Source organism: Podarcis vaucheri (genome assembly GCF_965113315.1).
Source record: "Podarcis vaucheri genome assembly, chromosome: 2".
Classification (NCBI taxonomy): domain Eukaryota; kingdom Metazoa; phylum Chordata; class Lepidosauria; order Squamata; family Lacertidae; genus Podarcis; species Podarcis vaucheri.
The window spans coordinates 41,099,006-41,116,359 of record NC_138760.1 but is presented as its reverse complement, the minus strand read 5'-3'; the positions used below and the strand labels follow the sequence as shown (position 1 = coordinate 41,116,359).

Genomic DNA, 17,354 nt, shown 5'->3' with positions numbered 1-17,354 from the left:
TCAGAAAACAAAGCAAAGCGCGAGGATCAGAAATGGCAATAAGGAAATAAAGGAAACTGAGTGGAGCTTATATATAGTACAAACTTATTTAAGCCATGGAAGAAATATTTATTTCTAGACATGTACTAATTCAGGTAGAACTATTTTCTCAGATCCCTGTACATGATGTGGCTAACTGCCTCAACCTTCCCTCATGCACCGATATACATATTACAAGGTATGCACTTTTTCCTATTATGATTTTATCATGGCAAAGTGACATGTGAAGCAGCTCTCCATTCTCACAACAGCTCACCTGTACAGGTCCCCCCCCCTATTTTTTTTACAAATGAGGGAACTGAGGCTGGAAGAGAACAACAGGCATCATGAACTACTACATCCCATCAGTGCAAGGATTTCTTGAGCAACAGGAACCCCCTCCCCTCTTTCCCCCCGACGCACATGCCCTACACAAATCTACCCCAGAGGGTTGGAGAAAATCTTAGAACAGATTTAGGGGGCATGAACTGGGGGAGTGGAGATAATGTTTTCTTGATCATAGTGAAATCTTCACACTGATGGAATGAGGGACTTAGCACTAGGTTGAATTCCACCCAATGTACTCCTGTCCCAAATCAAAGGTCATAATCCTACTCCCTAGAACACACTGGTTCTCTGAAAGGCTGGTACATTTACAGTGGGGTACAGTGCGGGACGCAGTTGGCGTTGTGGGTTAAACCACAAAACCCAGGACTTGCCGATCAGAAGGGCGGCGGTTCGAATCCCTGCGACGGGGTGAGCTCCCGTTGCTCGGTCGCTGCTCCTGCCAACCTAGCAGTTCGAAAGCACGTCAAAGTGCAAGTAGATAAATAGGTACCGCTCTGGCGGGAAGGTAAACGGCTTTTCCATGCGCTGCTCTGGTTCCATGCGCTGCTCTGGTTCGCCAGAAGCGGCTTAGTCATGCTGGCCACATGACCCGGAAGCTGTACGCCAGCTCCCTCGGCCAATAAAGCGAGATGAGTGCCGCAACCCTGGAGTCGGCCATGACTGGACCTAATGGTCAGGGGTCCCTTTACCTTTACAAGAGCTGAAAATAATGCCAATATATTTCACATCTGGCAAGCAATGTGACCCTTTGGTTTCAGAAAATACATGGGTAGACAAGTCTAAGAAGCCTGGGACACAAATTTTCACAGCCCTTTGGCAGCTATGGTAGCTCATTTTCCAGAAATAATGTATGTATGGAAGTGTATACTCAATTCTGACTAAACTAAGCCTTCTGATGTATATTTTGCTCTAGGGGGTTTATTTTATTCAGAATTGAGTATACACTTCCAGAGTTAATGCTAAATACTATACTTCTGGTAAATCAGCCACCATAGCAGCAAGAGGGCTGTGAAAATTTGTGTCCCGGGCCTTTTAGACTCATGAACCCAAGTACTATCAGAAACCCAAGGGGCACATTGCTTGCCGGATGTGAACTTTTTTCAGCTCTCCAACCCCACTATTAGAGCGGTGATGAAGCTGCAAGTATGTCAGGGATGGTGGACTTGTGGCTCTCCGGACACTGCTGCTGGACTACAACTCCCATCACCCCTGACCTGTCTAGCAACTTCTGGAGGGCCGCAGGCTGCCCATCCCTGCTTTAGAAATACCCAGATCAATTAGGCTCAGGTCTAAGATCTTTGCCGCACAATTTCAGAGCAGGCTTACCTCTCTCGATGTAGGCTTCCCTCTGAAGAATTCATGATTGAGTGAACTGTGGGGTGGGTTGAAACGAGCCTGCAGGAAAACACACCCATTGGCTATTGCTTCCAAGGGGGCGGGGCCCTCATAGGGGAAACCAAACCCAATGAAAAGCTGCAAAGAGAAAATTCAGATATTTCAGGCATCTTTGGCAACCACACTATTTTAAAGCTATTTCAGTTATTTGTTTAACCATTCAGTTCTTTGCCATGGGAGTTAATGGTCTACCAATCCTTTGCTTGGCATTTTAACCTGTTGGCTGAAAGTCCCACAATTAGTCCAGTACCAACAACCTGTGTCATTTAAGAGGACAACAGTTGAATGGACACGTGGCCCAGACAGCCTCTACTCATTTGCATGTTTCAGTAGTCACTAATTAACAATTTGCATATAATTTTAATGAACATGGCAGATAGCAAACGATAGTCTTTGAACATGTTGCAGTTTCATTCTTCCACTTAATAATATTCTTTATTCAGAAATATTGTTGCCTTTGTATGAAAATATTTGAATTAGCCCAGGAAACTAGGGGTGGAGCTAAAAACCTTTTTTATTATTTTTAATTTAGACAGTCATAGGAGTTGAAATTGGTGAATTTGGGATTGGGCTTGTCTCTTATCCTTTAGCATGTTCCTGTCATTTTGTAAAATACATTAAGGTGGCTGATGCCAATTGGGACTGGTAGGGTGGAAGGCAGGAGGACTAGAAGTAGGTGGCACCAGAGCCAATGACAAGCACAGCCAACTCATTCTAGCCTTGTTCCCATCCTCCTCCCTGCTGAGATCTACAAATAATCAACTCTGAGACTAAGGAGGAGGAAACTGACAGGCAGTGCCACTCACTCGACTGGCTGTTGTAAATTAGAAGGTGGGCAGCTGAGAGTTTGGTTGAAGGTAGACAGGCAGTGCTCCAGTTGCTCCACTGGTAAAATAAATACAATAAATCTCTGTATCCACACAGGGTGTCTCTGCACAAGCTCTTCTGGCCTACCTTCTTTCTTTCCCTTGGGAAGAGGTGGTACACGGCTGTTTTGAGCAACGTGCTTCCATGAGCAACACCACCAATAAGTGTTTTGTATTTGTTTTGTTTTGTTTTGTTTCATTGGTATATGGAGGTTCACCTTACTGGGAGAAATGAACCCCAGAGTATATGGGCAAATCTGCCTTTGCAATTGTTTATCAAGATGCTGCAAAAGAACTGTTGGTTATTTTATCTATTTGATCGTTTGCTTGAGTGAGTAATTTATATCCACCATCATCAATACCAAGCGACATCCCAAAGCAGCTTAAGTTAAGAAGAATAAGTTTCAATAATACAATAATAAAAAAACAGCACAACAATTTTAAAGTAGGTTCAGGTGATTAATAGCCTGGGGAAATACAATTAAAATGTCATTTCACGGCACCAAAACCCATCAAGGTGGGGACCTGGGCAAGGCTCCCTGGGGAGGACATGACAGACAGGTGAGTGCCACCACCTCAGAGGGTTGGGGCAGCGGTGGAGCAAGTCAATCGGGCACCTGGATGGCACAAATGCCCTGCACCCAGGGGTGGGACCAGCTCCCATGGGGCAGGGTGAGCTGGGGCAGGATGCTCTGTGAGGCCTTTGAGGAGTTTGCCTGCCTTCTCCCACTCCCTAGCTGGGGGGGAGCAGACTGTTTGGGGCACCGCGGAGCCTGTGGGTGCCCAAGCCACCATGTCACTCCCAGGAGAGATGCGTGGCTCGCGTGCACTGCAGGCCCTGCAGTGAGTGCCACCTGGCATTTTGTCACCCCCTCAGTGGTTACACCGGGGGTGGACCACCCCACTGCACCCCCCTTCCTCTGCCCCTGGGTTGGGGCACACAGAAGACAGCTTTAGTCAAGGTCTTTCAAGTGAGTGGTGAACTTTAACTGGATTGTGCCCAATTTAGATCATTGTGGGGTGTGAGGAGGGAAATGGGTGGAGGTTTGACAAAGGATTTGGAGGAGGGATTCAAGCTCTATTCCTACACTGAAAGTAAAAACCATTCTGAAGTCACTAAAGACATGAGCAAGTCACAGAAAATAATGTGTAGACACCTGAGACTTTTAAATGTTCATGGACAAAAAATGGAGGACGAACCTAATAAATTCTTTGTTGCAATTATATGCTTCAGTGAATTCTTTAGAAGCACTAGCAAGATAGCTAAAGGGTTGCAGGAACTCCTGACTCTATAATTATGAAGAAGATCCATCTGTAAGATCTTCAGCTATCTCTTCCCTTAATGAGATTAAACTTTTCCCAAACCATTTCCGCTCTGCGCTACTTTGCCCTTCTAATTCTATTATGCCATTTTCATACAGGCAGTGGCTTCATCAGCCTTGCATTACCAGCTGTGGAGGTGAACCATTAGCAGGCTTACGCAGTGATCAGATCAGGAGAGGGGAGAAATTATTCAGCAACACACTGTGGAATGAACTGGCAAAAGAGAAAGAGAGAAAGTTTCCTCACCAACTCCAGGCAAAGAACTCTAGTTTGAACATGTCCTATGGCCCACTGAGATAAGAGAGCAAGGACCCTGGAGAAGGTATGTGACTAAGGCTGCAATCCTACTCCCTAGTAACTGGGAGTAAGGCCAATTGAATTCAGTAGGCTTTACGTCTGAGTAGACTTGACTAGTTTTGTGTTGTAAACCTGTACTCCTACCAGTGTTAAGCAACCTACAGTTTAGGGCCTCTGGTCATGAGAGGCCTCTAAATCCATCTTTAACTAAATTTCAATTTTTATGTAATTGGTTTTAAAAAAAAGGGAATAAGTAAATCCAACTTTAAAACAGACATTATCATTCTCTAATGGCAGAAACATCCCATAAGATTTGGGCTGAGAAATGCTTTCACAGAGGAATTTCAGTTCCATGATTTGGCCACAATATTATCATTTTTTTGCATGGTACCTGCTACCTTATGCCAAGAGGCACAGGATGTAAAGTGCATAGCAAGAGAAGATCAGAAAATATTCCTCTATGCCACAGGAGCGGCAAGGATCCTAATTGCTAAAAACTGGAAAAAAGAAACTGTGCCAACAAAAAAGGAATGGCAAGACAAACTGTTAGAGTATAGTGAACTGGCTAGATTAACAGAGGCAATTAGAGATCACACTAGACAAGAGTTTCAAAAAGCATGGGGGAAATGCAGAGAATACTTCACAAAACAGTGCCCTAAAATACATACCTGGACTTGTTTCGATTAATGTCTGCAGGAGACTTTGTGAATATTTAAGTTATAATTAGAAAAATCTTAATAATTACTCATAAAGGAAACCGTTTATAAGAAGAAAATAAGGAGGCCAGATACAGGGTAAAGGAAGTCTTTTATTTGGTTGTTTGTATTGTTGTATGTAATGCTCACTGTATGTTATGTTCACGTTTAATGAGGGTGGATTTGTGTATTGGGAAGGTGAGGGGGTTTGTGTTATGTTGTAGATAAAATTCCCATAAAAATTGAAAAATTGAAAAAAAATTAAAGTGCCAGAAACCACTCCTTACTGCTGCTTATTCTAATTTTCCCCCTTTTATTTTGTCATATATATGTGTGTGTGTGTGTGTGTGTGTGTGTGTGTGTGAGAGAGAGAGAGAGAGAGAGAGAGAGAGAGTTTTCCCATAATCACATATACAAAGCAAAACATTAAACATCAACTTCCCTTCCCCGCCCTTCCATGGTTCCTTCTAAGATAGATAGATAGATAGATAGATATATGATAGATGATTGATAGATCAATATAGAAAGAAACAGCCAACCACCATTACCATCCCTGGAGCACTGCCTAAGGGTTTTGCCCCCTGTGGATTCCCACATCTTTATTGCCACAATATTTCCATTGCATTCTCCAAGACCTTTGCCTTGTAGCAGATTGGCACATAACTCTTAAAAAACAATCCCACAACTGGAGACTTTCTTATTGCCAGAGTTTCATTTGGCCGCAACCCTCTTTCTTTCTGCCTGTGGCAAATACCTTGGCTTTTCTCAGGAGTTGCTGGAACTCATGTTGTGGCAAGAGACCATGATTCTTCACAAAAGCTGGGACTTCAGGCGGGCGCTGTGTTTCATAATAAACAGTGCCATGGATCTCCATGTACTTGTTCAGGATGGCTAGAAACTTCTCTTTGCCCTGAGAAAAGAAAGGAAAGAAATTCATCCGTGATTGCCAGTCACAAAGTTCAGAATTCGTGAGGACATATAAAATTCCGTCCAGCTGCATAGATTTTGTCATGGCTCATCCAGATGGTAACCTTTCCCCAATTAAGCAAGCAAATAAAAATGTACCCCGGCAGAGACAATAGGAGATCAGCTAGTATAATGATTAGGGTATCTAATATGTTCCTGATTTAAATTCACACTCCAAGCATGAGAATATTGGGTGGCCTTAGGCAAGCTGCTCCATCTCTCAGTCTCAGCCACCACCTCTATAATATGGAGATAATACTGGCCTACCTAAACAGGTTATTGTAAGTCAGGGGTGCCAACTTGAATAAAATATGGGGGGGCAGGTAAGCCCTGCTCTACATAATTGATCACAAGACATGGCACATGCACATCATTTGAATGGCAATGCCCATCAAAATGGGGGAGGGACAGCCCCTCAAATATTTTATTGGGGGGGGTGAAGGGAGCTTGGCTCCTAAGAGTTGGCTCCTATGTTGTAAGTAGCAATCTAAAATGAAGTGCGTTGAGCAGTTCGAAAAAATGTGATGCCAGTACATTATGTTACCATGCCCTTAGAGCAGCCTTTCTTAACCTGTGGGTACCCAGATGTCATTGAACTACAACTCCCATCACCCCTAGCTAGCAAGACCAGAGCTCAGGGATGATGGGAGTTGTAGTCCAACAACATCTGGGGACACACAGGTTGAGAACCACTGCCTTAGAGCATTCAAAAGGTATCCTGTTCTTAAAGGGAGGTCCTGCTCTTTGGAATAAGCTTATGTCTGATCAAATTATGTAGGTGGTATGCTATTTTGAGAAGCAGGTACCAGTTGCTCGATCAGAGGTGGGGAAACTTATTTTTCCTGGGAAAAGGATATGTTGCCTGAGAGCTGAACTGATGGTTTGTAGAGAGCTCCTTCTCTCTCTCCAGGCTCCCCTACATGAATGAAACTGGCCCAAGGTTCTCCACATATATTTTAGGTGTTATCTGGCAGCTTCCCGGCATGTTTCCTTTTGGGAATGAGCCCCGCATTAGGTTGATTAACTCTGGAGCTCATTTGATGTTGCCTTTTAAGAATTGCGCGTAGCTGGTAAGGACTTCATTATCACTCTATCAAATGAGTAGGCTAGCAGATCAATACATGTCACACAATCTTTCCAAGCATGGATCTCTTTTCCCTGCCAGCATAAATTCTGCACAAGAGAAGTAACTTCCCCTTCGAATTCAGCTGTGGTCAGCATTGTTCTTTGCAAAACAGACTGCTTTCTGCTCTCCCTTCTTCCCCCAATTTCTCCACACTTTTCAGCATTAGAAGACACAAACCAACCAAATTAAACTTAGGGGTGAGAGCAGAGGTACAAACAGTAATCGAGACCTGGGCTTCATTGAAGCCCAGCCTAAAGAGGAAGCTCTTCCCAGCCACAGAAATTACTGTATGGTCTCTGGTTTAGTAGACAAAAAAGGCTGGGAACTTTAATGGCCAAGCCTTGCTCTCGCTTATCCTCCCTGTGCTGTCTGCAGCAGACACCTGCCTCAAGCACTTAGAGAAGTGATGCAACTTTTGCTGCCACTGGGGGATGCTGATACACTTAAAGATCTGTTTCAATTCTTCCACCACATTTGGTATTGTGGCTGAAGCGTAAAACCACTAAGAAGTGTGCAGCACTTTCTGCACATGCAAAACACCACACACCAACTGCTGGGTTGATCGGTCAGATGTTTGATGGGAACAAGACTGAGTTGGCTCACGTGGGTAGGGAACATTTTTCATAAAGCCCAGTATCCAAGTCTGAATTCTGCTGATGCTTCTGTTTTAGATTCCATTATGGCAATGCCAGGCTTTAAAATGGACGTTCGCATGAGGCCCCCTCATGTAAGCACAGAGATGCTTTGCCTTGTCATACAGATCTGGGCTGTGCCAAGTCTTGCCCTGTATAGTGGGAAGCCTCCGGCATGTGACTTGGGCTCATGTACAATACGCCAGAGACTGGAAGGAATGCACAGTCATGTCCAAGGATGTTTTCAGAAACCGATGGAAACAATAATGAATAAAAATTGTACACCAGCTCACAACCAAAACAAAAATTGTGCAAATCAACAAAAGGAGCAAATTCATTCTGAGTGTTCCAGTTGGAAGCATCCAGTGCACTCCATGAGTGCTTATAAGTGTCTTATTTCTGTAAGGTTTCTCATACAAGAGTCTGCGGGTTGTATGAGACAAGGTTATATAGAGGAACTGTGGCCAAAGGAAGTAAGTCTGCAAGTGACCTTTGAGCTGTCAGCAGTATACTGAGCCCAGTATATATAAAGCTATACTTTTTAAAGGCAGGTAGATAAACACATAGCAGTTCGAAAGCATGTCAAAGTGCAAGTAGATAAATAGGTACCGCTCCGGCGGGAAGGTAAACAGCGTTTCCATGCGCTGCTCTGGTTCGCCAAAAGTGGCTTAGTCATGCTGGCCACATGACCTGGAAGCTGTACGCCGGCTCCCTCGGCCAATAAAGCGAGATGAGCGCCGCAACCCCAGAGTCGGTCAAGACTGGACCTAATGGTCAGGGGTCCCTTGACCTTTACCTTTTTAGATAAGCACATTGAAGCGATCATTTGCAATACAAAACAGGGTTTATACTTAGAGGAATAAAATGGAGTATATTCAGATCAGGTGTGAGTTTCTTAGAATGGATGTGAATATTACAGACAGCATTTGTTAAAATAATGGAAGATATGCATAGTGTGTGTGGATAGATGGATAGATAGATATGGTACCTGCCTGCTTTTGCAATGGAAAGCATATTGTGCAACGGGACTTCGCATTTCTCTACTCCCTCCGCCACCTTCCTGAATGCCCCACATCAGCTGTCTGGAGCTGATTTTGGGGGGTATGAAGAGGAGGAGAGAAAAGAGGAGCCCTGTTGCACAAGCAGATGCTACATTGGAGAACATCCACTTGATATTGCTTTTGTGTTGATAGTACATTAATTCTTTCTTTCAAATCAGTTGCACGCTAAAGTGAATAAGGAAGTTGTATACATCTACGGTGCGTCACAGGTTCTGGCAAATATGGTATGGGTGAAAATTGTTATAATCATCTTCAGACAAAACCTATGGTTTCTGCATAGAGTTCTTGCTTAGCGGAAGCGATAATTTAAAAACCCTCCACTGCACTCCTGATATTTCAGTTTGCTGGATAGAAATCTGTGTGATGAACAATCACATGTTGATGCACAAGAGATTTCCATAACTTGAGATGCACAATGTTTGCATCAAGTAAAGCTGTGCAAGAGGGGGGGAAAGGGGGGGAGAGGAAGCGTTCTCTAGGCAGGATTTGCTTCTACCCTCAGGGGGTAATTGACCTGCTTTCCCCCTGGAAAACAGAAGTGTGCAGAGGAAACAAAACAGCAAAGGGAAGAAGCCAAGCCATTCACCACCTGGGTTTGATTCAAAAATGAGAGGTGTTGTGTTTCAAGTGTTCTACTCTGAAGGCAGACACTGGAACTTGGGGGCTTGGGCTCCATATGTGTGTGTGGGGGGGAGGGACAGAGATGGGTGAATTTGTCAATTTTAATTTTTACCAGTTTCTCATTTTTTCAACCTTAAATTCAGTCCCCTCCCCATTTTTATATCAGATTTTTTTTTAAGCGCTTTGGAAAATTTACCAGTAATTTAGTGTAACTTCTCCTGACATGGACATTTTTATATGCAGTTTTCTCCAATATATGCATTTCCCCCCCAAGGTGATGTACCCTAATATACTGCATGTTCCTCGCTATTTTCATGATTATATGCATTGATATGCATACTTTACACTAGTGTATGTATTTTTGTACACGTACACATTGCAATGTAGCCTTCAAATAAAATGCCATTTTGTCAGCGCAAACGGGTATTCAAATCCAAATAATATGCATAAAAAGCACATAGTTAAAAATGATTTTCTGTTTACCTGCAGCTGGAAATCCCATGGTGGGCACACAGAGAGAAGGAAGAAGGAATGAGAGTTAGTTCCTCTGTATCAATGGCAACAAACTAAAAAGATCTCAGAAATGCTCTGAAGCAACCAGGAACCAACAGAGCTTCAGGAAAGCTCTGTTGGATTGTACCAAGGTCTCATTTAGCCAAGCATCATTTCTGAACAGAGCCCAATCCAGTCCTTCCAAAGAAGAAGAAGAAGAAGAAGAAGAAGAAGAGGAGGAGGAGGAGGAGGAGTTGTTTGGATTTGATATCCCGCCTTTCATTCCCTTTAAGGAGTCTCAAAGCGGCTAACATTCTCCTTTCCCTTCCTCCCCCACAACAAACACTCTGTGAGGTGAGTGGGGCTGAGAGACTTCAAAGAAGTGTGACTGGCCCAAGGTCACCCAGCAGCTGCATGTGGAGGAGCAGAGATGCGAACCTGGTTCCCCAGATTACGAGACTACCGCTCTTAACCACTACACCACGCTGGCTCTCAGTGTAAGCAGGCCATAAAGGCAATTCAGCCTCCTGTACGGTTGTTTTCAGCTACCCCAAACTATCCTGCCACTGGTATTCATTTAACTGTCACAGACAGTACCTCATGCTTGTCCCCTCCTCCTCCACGAATTCATCCAATCCCCAGAACTTCAGGGTGGCATCATGATAACTGGAGAAGCTTCGGCAACAGGGGAGTTGAAGAACCATATATGATAAGCATTTTAAAGTTCTTAAAAGCACTTTTTAAATAGCATGACATGAACACAATGGTTCCTTCCCCATGCTTTCTTGGGTCCACCATTACTATTTGCTGCTGCAAGGAATAATGCAGCAGAGATGAATGAAGAGGACAGGCTAAGTAGCTCATAAAAGCTTTCAAATGCTTATGTTTATATAGAGTGGCCCATAGATAGAGTACATAGAGTGACAACATTCACTTAGTCCTCTCACTGTTGCATTTATACAAAGGATGTGTGTGTGTTGATGTGTGTGTAGTTCTATGTGAAAGAGAAGCCCCTCATCCTTTGCATTTGCAACCAGGCAAAGATCGGGATATACCTATCAAAGCCCTAAACTGGTCCTGAAAGTTGAAGAATTATTTGGATGAAACCTATAACTCTTCATATGGTCCTCTGCTGTGTCTGGGATGAGGAACCTGTGGCATCCACTGTTATTGGACTACAACTCGCACCAGCACCACCATCATGATGTTGTTGTTGTTGCTGCTGCTGCTGCTGCTAAAATCTATTAAAACAAACTACAGTCATTACAATAGAGTCATTTCTGACCATTGGCCACACTGGCTAGAGCTGATGGGAGATAGAGTAAGAAAAACCATTGGGAGAGGCACAGGTTCCTCATCCATTTGTTAAATGTTATAAGAGATGCACTCCATACCTAATTACTTGAAAGAAGTCCCACAGAGTTCAGTTGGATGTATTCCTAAATAAGTTTGCATAAGATTGCAGCCACAGAGTATTTATCACACTTTGGACCATGGCTGGGTGATTAAATGCCTTGGACACTGTTAAAAAGTTCCACTATTTTATTCGCTACCCACCTTCCAAATGCTGGCTTCTTTCCCATATACCACTGCCATGTTGTTAGCCTTGTTGGATTTAATGAATTGCTTCTCTGTTTCATTGAGCTCCTCAGACACAAAACCCATGAAGGAATTGTCAGGCGTATGAGCTGCAAAGAAATAAACATCCATGCATTTGACTTGCACTAGGTTTCTCCAGAGATTTCCTCTCTGTTCTCAGTAACACAAACACTCCATTCCCAATGGGATGCCTCACAGGCTGTGGAAAGAAGCCTCACAGGCTCTCTGCTAGGGCTGCATTGAATTTTGCACTCATACTCGACTTTCTACCACCACATGGTTTTATAATATAAAAAGTGCCACATGTCCTCCCACATATGCTACCACGATTGCAGCGTGCGTTTTCTGATAATTCACAGGAGATCTGCTCCGTTAGTTTACAAGTCAGTTACATTAATTTTAAAAATGAGTCCATTGAGATATTTTACACCCTCCATTACATAACATCTTTGATTTAATAATGGAATAACCCAGAAATACTTTATATTTTTCTTCTCATTAAACAACACCGACATCTAGTAGAGTGGGCTACATGAGGCAGAGATGGCAATTAACAAAAACGAATGCATCAACCCTGGAAAATGCTTTTTTAAAAAATAAAATGCTTTTTTTAAAAAAATAAAAATTGAAACATTGAGAATTTTCACTTTGGCACAACTTTTTTTAAAAAAAACATATAATCTGAGTATAATCTTATCTTAGTTCTCTGGAGCTATAACAGCTTTATTATTATTATTATTTTTAAAAACCCCAAATGTTGAAGAAATTGAATTACTTTAGAGCTGAATTGCCTTAGAGGATGCATTCAACAAATGTTATTGGTTTGCTACTTACAAAGTCAAGTCTAATACAGCCTCCACTTGTAAGATTCAGCTTCAAATATCCAAGTAATTTTCAAACAAACTGTAATTTCTCAATGCTGGGAGTCCCTCCGTGTTTGCTTCTTCTATTGGGCTTTCATTTTTAGAATGATAAACAACCTTCCAAAATTACAGGTTGCTGATTATTATGGATAGCTCTTAAGGTGTTCATGCGCTTTTTATCTCTTGTTTTCTCAGGTGACATTTTGGCCATGCAGTTCAGTAGATTTCCATGATCACTGAATGTCACAGGACATATTTTTTGGAAGTAACATCAGGAATCCAGCAGCTGGGGGAGAATGCTGGAGGATGCGGTGGTGGCACAAGGCAGTAGATGTGTTTGGTAGATCATGTGACTAGATGCTATGTTCATACGAACTGTTCACTGATGGACTTGTCTGCACAATCAGGGATCTACTCCACAGAGTTACTGGGAGGATAAAGTTTGGTGTGGTGGGGAAGCCGTATTCTGCAGGAAGTGTGTGTTTGTGGAATAAATAAAATAAAATGCAATAAAACTTAATCAAACTCCTTTGTTTTGTATAAAGCAAAAAAGGGAGAGCTGCATGTTCCCAGTTGAAAACCACAGTCAAGACTGGACTGCACTGAAGAGCAGACCCAGAAGCAATCATCTGATACAGTTGGCTTGCAAACCGTTGGGCTATTTCATGTCTCTACAAAGGTACTCTCTTCTGTTTGGTGCAATGATGGTGCCCACCCATAGCTGTCCACTTTCAGATTTGAAAATAAGGGATCAGCAGCCTCACCTATCCCGGGGGACAGTCTACGGGATAACTAACAATCCTGGATAGCGGCAGGAAGTAGTGGGAAACGGCGCTGGAATAAGGGAATTTCCTGCAAAAAAAGTGAAGGTTGACAGCTATGGTGCCCACTACAAATTTGAGTACATGATGGAATGGCAGCAATGATGTTATATTTTCCTAGCTGTTATACTGCAATTGTCAGTCCACCTAGTTAGGAGGGTGCTTTCAGGATATTTTGTTGCCTCTAAAGAAGGTTGGCATCCTCTTCCCCTTTCCCTTCCCTCCTTAACCTTCCAACAAGAATTGTGCACCACAGTTGTTCTGAACTGATCTCCCATTAACTCCCAGAGAATTCTGAGACTTACCGTATTTTTCGCCCTATAGGATGCACCGTCCCATAAGGCGCACCTAGGTGTTTTTTTGGGGGGGGGGAATAAAAGGAAAGAAAATTATTTTTCCCCAGGCGTGGGGCTGGGGCGGGGGAAGCACGCCTTGCGGAGAGGTGTGCGAAGTCTGGGCGCGCTGAGCTCAGCGCGCCCAGCCTTCGTCATGCAGGTAACTCTCCGCAAACAGCAGGAGCCCAGCGCTGGGCTCCCACGGCTTGCGGAGATCTGCGCGAAGCCTGGAGAGCGAGAGGGGTCGGTGCCCACCGACCCCTCTCGCTCTCCAGGCTTCAGCGAAAGCCTGCATTCGCCCCATAGGACGCACACACATTTCCCATTCATTTTTGGAGGGGGGAAAGTGCATCCTATGGGGCGAAAAATACGGTAATTTGTGCAATGCCATGTCTCAAAGGAGGGAACACAAAAATAAAGCTTTCTCCTAACTGCTGGTTTGCAAAGGCCCATTTATTTCATTTCCAATACAGTCCTGAAGATATTTTTACCATGACACCACATCCTACTCTTCCTGCTGTCACTGTGCTTCTAGCTGGGCGAGGAATGATTGGTTATCTTGGCAGCTCCCAGAGAGCTGGAGAGAGTTACTTGCATCGAAATAGCTCTGTGTCTGTTACAAGTCTTTCACCCTGGCCATGCTGGGGAGAAGGGGAGATGCTGGGACAGCCTGGAAACATAATTAGCAAAAACAGTGGGAGTGGGACAGTAAAGTATGAAAGCTAATTAAAAAGGCAGGCCCCATTAAGCTAGCTTTTCCTTGGGGCATCATTGTCAAGGTTAAGGTCAGGTGGAAGCAGCAAATCTGCCTATCCAGAACCCTCGGGAAATCAACTTGGAGGTGCAAATGTGACAGTATCTCTACTACCCTTTTCATGGCACGGACATAACACAGGGCACAGGAACTTTCAGTTCCTGTCTTCATGATACTTTGGGGGCTTCTTCATCTTGGAAAGCTTCCAGATATATTCCCTGTGTTTTATTTCTACCAGCTTTGAGAATGGTGTGTCAATAAATTCTACTCTAGACAAACGATTCAGACCATTGGTTCAACCTGCAATCCAAGCCGAGGGTGTATGGTGTGTGTGTGTGTGTGTGTGTGTGTGTGTGTGTTAGGACACTTGAAAAACAATCATGTGAATTGGTCAAGTGGTCATGTGAATAAGTGACAGCTCAGAAAATGATTTGCTACTTTCAGAGCAAAGAATGTAACAGGTACTTGGGGTTTATCTGTGCTGAATTAAGTATGGACAGATTAAGGAGCCTCAAACGATGCCTTTTCTTTTTCATATGTGCTCATTCCTGGTGAGGCAGAGCCCATGGACAAGTTGGGAGGATGTAGATCTGGAAGCAGTCTGGGGCAGAGTGGAAGGACAGGCAGGGAAGAAACGGGTGGGGAACCATTCCTGGGTCATGACTCCATGAACAAGTGGTATTGGAGACAGGACTTTCAGTACCCTGGACAGTAGACAAATTGTTCAAAATGTAGAACTCAGAAGACCTTCTCCATGAGGAAAGCTAAAAATGTGGAACCTTTTAAAGCAGGGGGATAACTAAGGGGGGCATTGTAAAAGTTAATAAAATTCTGCATGTTTTGGGGTCGGATGTAGTAGATATTGATAATGTTTCTTCCTCTCTCATAACATTAGTACTCAGAGCCATTCAATGAAGCCATTCAATGAAGCCAGGAGATTCAGGACATGCAAAAAGAAGAACCTTTTCACACAATGCACAATTAGCTTATGGAATTCACTGACTTAAATAGCTTTAAAAGGGGGTGGGAAAGATATCCCTATTAGCAGATATTGGCCATGACAGCAAACTAGCAAGCATACAAACAAACAAACAAACAAACAAACAAACACCCCTTCCATATTTGCAAGTCATCTCTGAATACAAGTCATTGGAGAGAGCGGAAAACAGGTTATTTGTTTGTTAAATTTATATCTCACTTTTCCACCAAGTGATGCTCAAAGCAGCTAATGTAAAAAATAGAAAGTAAAATATAGAGTTGTAGTCCAGAACAGCTGGAGGGCATCGGGCAAGGGAAAGTTGGATGCCATGGACTTCTAGCCTTACTCTGGAAGGGTCTGTTATTATATCTGAGCACCCACTGTCATCACACCCCTCTCCATGGCAAATCACTGTCAAATGTTGATACCACTTACGAAACATTGTCATGAACTGCTTTGGGTTCAGATTCCAATAGCCCCAGTTTGTCCGGTACCCATGCAGTGTGGCATATTCCTCATGGTTGTATGCAGGCTCAGTCCCAAAAGTGTCAATCACTCGGACACGGCACCTGTGCAAGGGAAACGAACAAAATCCATGCTGGTTATGTCCTGCATAGGAGCAACACAAAAATATGAGCTAGTGATACATTATCCTAGAGCCATTGTGCCATGCCCAGTTTTGGTGGAGGTCCTCATGTTCTGGCTTTTTCTTTAACTTGAAATGTTAAGGAAACTACAAAACCGATATGCACCCTGGAGTGGCTCAGCAAAACCTACAGGAATGGTAGGTTGGTAGACTGGCAGGGGAGGGAGACTTACACATAACCCACTCCTCTCCTTCCGATATTGAATATGTGAATATTGGAAGTCCTGGCTGAGTGCTAGCAGGAAAAAGGTCTTAAAAAGGGACTTCAAAATGAGGTGATGTGAGTTTGTTCATTTGTTGTTTAGTCGTTTAGTCGTGTCCGACTCTTCGTGACCCCCTGGACCAGAGCACGCCAGGCACTCCTGTCTTACACTGCCTCCCACAGTTTGGTCAAACTCATGCTGGTAGCTTCGAGAACACTATCCAACCATCTCGTCCTCTGTCGTCCCCTTCTCCTTGTGCCCTCCATCTTTCCCAGCATCAGGGTCTTTTCCAGGGAGTCTTCTCTTCTCATGAGGTGGCCAAAGTATTGGAGCCTCAGCTTCAGGATCTGTCCTTCCAGTGAGCACTCAGGGCTGATTTCCTTAAGAATGGATAGGTTTGATCTTCTTGCAGTCCATGGGACTCTCAAGAGTCTCCTCCAGCACCATAATTCAAAAGCATCAATTCTTTGGCGATTAGCCTTCTTTATGGTCCAGCTCTCACTTCCATACATCACTACTGGAAAAACCATAGCTTTAACTATATGGACCTTTGTTGGCAAGGTGATGTCTCTGCTTTTTAAGATGCTGTCTAGGTTTGCCATTGCTTTTCTCCCAAGAAGCAGGCATCTTTTAATGAGTTTGCTCATGCCTAGTTACAATACATATTTTTATTATCACCAAAACCCACTTTCTCAAATATATAAGGAGCCTGCAACACATAATTTACCAGCATGAGTTGCATAGCCAATAATATCACTTAATGATAGATAGCATCATATTTCTTTGAAGAATAAAGATAGATCTAAGTTGAAAGAAGAAGAAGAAATAATGAAAGGGGTGGAAATGGTCAGCAGTGAGACAGGGAAGAGTGAAGCAGAAGGTAAGACAGGGGTGGAGGTGGGCAATGAGCTCTTGAGGCAACAGCTCCCTGAAGTGAAACAAAAATGCAACACAAACAAATCGTCTTGGTGACAAATGTTTGGGTATCACAGGAGTCAATTACCAAAACCATCATTCTGTTAAATCTGAAGAGGCTTGATGTATTCAAGTTTGAATATATGAAACTCGTATTCAAAATTGATATCACATCTGGTTTTGCAAGAACTCATCCTTCTCTTTCTGTTGACATGACTCCCCTGACCCTCACATCCTAGCCACCCTGAAACTGGCTTATGGCACTGATAAAAAGAGAAAGGGGGAAGAGAAGTCAAAAAACACAGCAAGTAGAAAGCAAGCACAGGAATAACAACTCCTCTCTTCCAACCAAGCTGAATGCAGAGAGAAAATTGATTTACAATAGAGGCAATAACACCG

General features: G+C 43.4%; 1 protein-coding gene across 1 annotated transcript in view; it reads right to left on the bottom strand.

Annotated features, from left to right (window-relative positions):
* The window catches only part of MGAT5B (alpha-1,6-mannosylglycoprotein 6-beta-N-acetylglucosaminyltransferase B), a 184,709-nt gene that overhangs the window by 23,851 nt on the left and 143,504 nt on the right, over positions 1-17,354 (bottom strand). The window contains exons 10-13 of the mRNA XM_082203627.1: positions 15,627-15,760; positions 11,398-11,528; positions 5,697-5,852; positions 1,693-1,839 (exon numbers count right to left, since the gene is read on the bottom strand). Coding sequence (XP_082059753.1) covers positions 1,693-1,839; positions 5,697-5,852; positions 11,398-11,528; positions 15,627-15,760 — 568 coding nt within the window. The remainder of the gene's footprint in view (positions 1-1,692; positions 1,840-5,696; positions 5,853-11,397; positions 11,529-15,626; positions 15,761-17,354) is intronic.